Genomic DNA, 6,401 nt, shown 5'->3' with positions numbered 1-6,401 from the left:
GTTTTCAGGGTGTATTGAGAAGCATACTTTCTTAACATGAAATCAAACTTACTATACAGTACAGCCTGTTTCACCATGACAATTATACAGCTCAAAGAAATATTTTGGTTTGTTCCTGTTTCCTTTGAGTTGCACATTCTTTTGGTACAGTACTCTTGCTCAATTTGATGCAAGGTTTGTTTTTATTTACTTCACTAGATCTTTATGCTATCCAGGGGGCAGTGGACAGTATTTTGCAGCAAAGATAAAAACTAAAACAACTTAAATGAAACTCAACAGCCACACAAAAAAAAATGATAATGCTTTTCTTACATGGAATAAATCAATTATTATATTTTATATCAAATAAGAAACAACTCCAGGGACATTATGTAGGAACAAGCCGTCAGTGACACGTATAAAAGCCTTGGCAAACATCGAGGAAATTCAGTGATTTTTTATTGACCAGTAATAACAAACATAATGGACCTTTATTTCTTTTCAGTAAAACTTCCACATAGTTTCGAGCGTTAAGGGTGTAATTCTGTTTTCCAGATTTATGGTAGGTGTGCTCGGTAACTATGGGAGAGTTCTGTGGCTATAAAAGGCTTATTACGATACTGCTGTCCTTGAGATGGGACAAAGGTGACAAAAACATGACACATCATAAACATTATTAAACAGTCAACACATAATGGTGCATAAGGTTAATTTATTACTGTTAATTAATAATTGTACCCTAATTTCAATTAACAGGAGTCTGATCTTATCTGCCAATGCCTCCAGGGGGACTATTAATTCTCAGTTAAGATGAAGCGATTACATTTGAGTGATAACAACAGTTTATGGTCCACTCATCAGCAGTGCTTCCCCTTCTCTTTCTCAAACCAAACATGTTATAACTTGAAGTAGACAGACACAACACCGATTACAATCCTCCAAGACGAGAATCTGTTGACACTTTGACTGCTTTGCTAAAACATGTCGCTGCCATCTACTGTTGTCATGATATTCATTCTTGAAATGTTCTAAAAATATATTTATATATTATTATGTTGGAGACTTAACTATTTTGCTGAAGTGGAAGCAATTACAGTACATCACAATAGAGGAACTTCTAGATAGGAAGAGACATTTAAAGTACACAGGTACAGTACAGGAAGTGTAATGTTAACTTAGTGTCAAATAGAGTGTGCTAACGATTGAAGAATTTAATTGGGGTAATTGTATTGGGTTTTTTATTGGGGTTAGCAGTATTTCTGTTGTTGGAGAAGTACGAGTGTTTTAGAAGAAAATATTTTCAAAGAAAAAAAGAGAGACAGGGAGGACATGTTGGAAAAATAATTTAACCTTTTAAAGTTATTTGGCTCTAAATGCAAATAATACAATATTATGAATGTTACATTAGTTATTTTAGTACTCCTTATGTTACACTAATAATTATTATTATTATATATCGTACACAAATAAAACTAAAGCCAAAGATGGTACATTTTTATAGAAATAACTTGTTCACGTTTCTTTTTGTCCCTATTTTCTGACAGCATGGCACGAGACAAATACGCTTTGGATCAAAACATGTTTCTTCTGTTTTCATTTACTTTTTGCATTTCTTATCAAACATATTAATCTCTGCTAGGTCTGTCAAATATTTCATTTCCCATAAATCCCTTGCAAAGCCCTTTAATCGATGCCTAGAAACCTGCATTAGTAGCACTTTTATTTGATCATACTCTTTTTGGCACACTGTTACCCTTCACAGTGAATTACTGCCACCAGGGGTAATGTTTATCGACAGATATGCATATAGTAACTGTTGGGAGAGATTGCCAGATATCCATTACCATCCTCCCACTCTGCAGAAATGTGCATTATGCTCATGCTGTAAAGTGTTTAGAGATGTTGTGTAATAAACAATACAGGAAGCCATCACTCTTGAGCACTTAAATGATTTGCTTTGGCCTCTTGGGAGAAGCAGAAACAAGCTGTGGACATAACATTAACATGTTATCACTTTTTGAGTTTATATGGCAAACTTGTTAGCATTTGTGCGTTAGCATTTATTTGGTGTTGTGTTTTTTGTCTCTACTGTGGCCTGTACAACTATATCTATAAATGTACGCTATGTAAAGCAACGGATAGCTTTGATTCAGGTGATGATTCTCTTTAGGTTCAGTGATCCCTTTTCACATTGTCACATTATGGTTTGAAGTATTATCCTTAACATATCTATTAAAGCCGCTTTAGGAAAAGAGCAAATTGAGATAAACCATTACTCCCTACCTCTAGTGCAGTGTATGTTTTCACAAAAAGCACTCATGTAGAAAACACGAGGGTGCGGGACTGTTTGCCACAAATTGAAAACAACTGCAGGAAATTACAGAATCTGTGCAGAATCCAGGCGTCAGTCTTACTGCTGGTACACAAAGACAGTCGCCCACAGGTGTGTGTCCCGCCAGAACACTGGACTTGCACTTACGTCTGTTGCTGGTTCGGTGCTCTGAGCTTACCAATGATAACACACACACACACACACACACACACACACACACACACACACACACACACACACACACACACACACACACACACACACACACACACACACACACACACACACACACACACACACACACACACACACACACACACACACACACACACACACACACACACACACCTTCAACCTTGTAGCTACGCACTCTCCAGCCCGGAACCATGTTTGAGCAATCGATCCCGGGGGTCTAGGAGCCAGTAGCGGAGGAGTGAGTGGAAACAGAATTGTCTTCAGCTCGGCTTAGCACTGGTGCATTCACTATCCATTACCCATCACCTTGTGTTTGCCTGAGAAAATGTTTTTCTGTGACCTAGCTTCCTTGGTTGATGAATCCTCTGTGCTCCAGGTGTTTATTTGATCTGAAACCTAATCTTAGGTGTGTGAACAGTAACTGCAGAAAAGTAGGCATATACTCTAGCAACAGAAGATACAGACATTAGCTGGAAGATATCACCCCAGAAGCTATTATCTCCAACCTGTCTTTATCAGCAGTGGAGCATCAGTAATCAACACGCTTTGCCAGTTTGTGATTACCGCACTCAACTGGGAGCCCTATTCTCTCTCTTCATCTTGATTGGCATCCTCACAGGGCTTGTTTATTTGGGGTAAGTGGCCTTTGCACATGACCTGCCAGAATTAGCTAATTAGACCAGAGAAAGATTAGAGGAGGGCCTCAAATAATGACCCCCTTTTTCTGTCTGATAGTCATTTGGGCATTCAGAGGCCAAGTATCCGATCCCCGCTCTCCTCGGCAATGACACGGGACATTTCAAGCTCCATAATGTCAGATGCTGAGGAAGAGACATGCTCTGCATTCCCTTGAGGAACAAAATAATGTAACCCGCCAGGGTGGGCCAAAGGCACATGTTACCTATGACTCATATCCAGCTCAACACAACACAAAGGAGCAGCTGGCTAAAACCCATTATCTTAACCTTTAAAAAAAGCATTTATAATTAAAACAACATTTTACATTCAACAGCCTTTAATAAATCATTAAAATATGTTTTACAAAGGCCAGACAAATATTTAAATGTACATTTCTTATATTTAATGATATTATTATGATGATGGACATGTTAAAGCAAGGAAAACCATTACATACATTGTAATATGATAGGATTCTAATAATCTTTCATTGGGTTTAAGATTAAGACTTAGATATAACGAAGATCCGACTCCCAAGTTTCCGCACATGCAAAGGACTGAATCTAACATACAGTATTTCCATCAACGCTGCTCTGTAATTTATTTCTTGTTTTTTCTTTTTTTACATTCTTTGCAACTTATTTTTTTAGATTGTTTATGTTCGCACCACCAGATACCAAAGCAAATTCCTTGTATGTGTAAACGTATCTGGCAATAAACTTGATTCTGATTCTGATTCTGACACAGGTTGATCAACAGAAAGGAAGTGAGGTGCACTCAAACACCACAGGGGGGCGACGGTGCGCATATAAAAGCTCTACAGGCACTTTCAGTCACACATCAGGAGCAAGAGGTCACCCATCCGTCCATTTGTTAAACCAGCTTATCCTCAATGGTCGCGTGGAGGCAGGAGCCAACCGCACCTGGCATTGGGAGAGAGGCTTGCTTCTCTTTGGTCAGATCTCCAGTCATCTATTCAGAATAGATGACTGGAGACCCGTAGGTTTGTGAGTGTGCACTCACAAACCTACGGGCAATCGCCAATTAGACTTAGCCTACCTGCTGCAACATGTCCGAGCTTTATTTACTCTAATCTGTTTTCAATCTCCCTAACCTCGTTTATTAAAATTGTATATAGTTTTATAATTGAAAATTGCACAGATACTGAGCGTGTAAGGCCTAGTTATAACAATATGGTATCTTATCGGGACTAAGACAGGATAACATGGCAGATGGGTTGTCACCATGACTGTGGTTGTCACTCAAAACGCCAGGCAGGAAATGTTTATTCGTTAATTAGAATTAACAATTAAGAAGGTTAATCTAGTGTTATATACATTGATTATGATTAGAGACTTACTTATTGACGTTTTCCTCCAACCCCCAGTGCTGTTAGTGCTTTTATACCTCAAAAAAGTAATTAAATCCCCTTAAGAAAGACTTCATGATATTGTGTTATCCAATACTTCCCAATTGATATTTATTTGATTTCGTACTTTTAATCAAGATGTTCTTTTGAATTGAGAAAAACAAAACGTTCTTATTAAAGGTGGGGTATGTAATTTATTTCAGAAACACTTTTTGTTATTCCATGGAATGTTCTTAACATCCCGATAGCAATGAATATATTAAATGCTTTGACAATAAATACATTACAAAATGTCATCTGTGAAAGCCCTAGCGCTGTAAAAAGCACGACCAATTATCTGAGCCGGCCCGGCTAAAATAGCTAGATGGCCTACCTGCCTGTCAGCCTTACATCTGTGCACAAACTTATCTCGTGCCCTCATTGGTCATGTGCGCGTTCGTGTGTCTTGGAGGAGGGGCTCTGTCAGTGGCAGATTTTTTCCGGCTGTGTATTTTCAAATTCTAGCGCACTCGAGCTGGTTTCTCCAAAATTACCTACCCCACCTTTAACACCTTTAATTGCCAAGGCTGTTTTAAATCTCTGTGTTGCAGTTTTTTCAAGTTAACAATGTGATGACAGAGATGAGGAGGGGATCCAAAAACTGACCAATGGCCGTGACATACACACACACATACACACACACACACACACACACACACACACACACACACACACACACACACACACACACACACACACACACACACACACACACACACACACACACACGCACACTATATGACTACCACTCTCTCCATGCGGCTCATTTGGAAAGGCGCAGCAGTGCGCCGCGCTCCTCCTCTCTCCTGGTGCGCACCGATCCTAGATTTACACGCGTGATGCCAAGTGAGGCACATCTACAGCAAAACTGGAGAAAAATAACGACAAATAAGTATTTTGCAGGTTTTTGTTTGTTTTAGAGTTGGAAAGCAAAAACATTGCCTCTGTCTTCAGAAGGACTATGGATGCTGAGTAGTTTTATTTTACCACTTGAAAGGCTTAGACGATAATTGACAAACGCTCTGAGTCGAACTTAGCTTAACTTCTGAGACAATACTACTTTTTTTTAAAAACATGGATCTCTATGCGCAAAATGAAACCTTCTCTTCCCCAGAGTGCGTCGGACCGCAGGCTGATGCGCTGCAGCACGGAGCCGGTAACGGGAGCTTGGAGACATCAAACATCACCTGCAGCAACGTGTCCACACTCCTCACACCTCAGCGTGCGAGGCACAAAGGTGAGTGGACAAACACTCAACATTTTGTCATGTGGTGGTTGATCATAAAGTGTTACTACACGATCTATTGCTGTGCTGTATTGACCTGCCTTACTCGCCTTCATGTGGTGATCAGAGGGAGACAAAAAAAATGCAGCAAAAAAACAATTTTAGCTTTCATTAAAAATACTATCAGTTCAGAGTTAGGTTTATAATAAAGGTTTATGGCTTAACGGGCAAGATCTCTGAACTTAGTTTATAGAACATTTTAGTCATCGATCAATTTTTATTCTCTGGGATATAATACTGATGTGCTAATAGGCTATCTATTCTTTTTCAAAGTACAACTGTGTTAGGATTTTTGCTTAAAGTTAAGGAACACAAATAGAAAATAAATAATGATATGGAAATAAGATCAATTATAATAAGATATGAGTTAAAATAAGATAATCCTTTATTTATTCCAAGAGTGGACATTTATAGGTTCATAATGAAATAGGAGAGAGCGAGAGGGAGAGAGAGAGAGAGTGAGAGAGTGAGAGTGAGAGAGAGAGAGTGAGTGCGTGCGTGCGTGCGTGCGTGAGAGTCTTTGA

The 6,401-nt window shown here is 39.0% G+C and overlaps 1 protein-coding gene across 2 annotated transcripts in view; it reads left to right on the top strand.

Annotated features, from left to right (window-relative positions):
• Nucleotides 1–6,401, top strand: part of cckbrb (cholecystokinin B receptor b) — a 31,039-nt gene that overhangs the window by 363 nt on the left and 24,275 nt on the right. The window contains exon 2 of one of the 2 annotated variants that reach the window (XM_079663412.1): nucleotides 5,707–5,829. Coding sequence is in view for 1 of the 2 variants with exons in the window: in XM_079663411.1 (XP_079519537.1) it covers nucleotides 5,667–5,829 (163 nt within the window). In the remaining variant the exon portion in view is untranslated. Of the gene's footprint in view, nucleotides 1–5,239; nucleotides 5,830–6,401 lie in introns of those variants that run through there. The other variant, XM_079663411.1, reaches the window with a different exon arrangement.

Source organism: Notothenia rossii (genome assembly GCF_949606895.1).
Source record: "Notothenia rossii genome assembly, chromosome: 2".
NCBI classification, from domain to species: Eukaryota; Metazoa; Chordata; class Actinopteri; order Perciformes; family Nototheniidae; genus Notothenia; species Notothenia rossii.
Note: the sequence above shows the minus strand (reverse complement) of the source record. Positions and strands in the feature narration are given on the sequence as shown.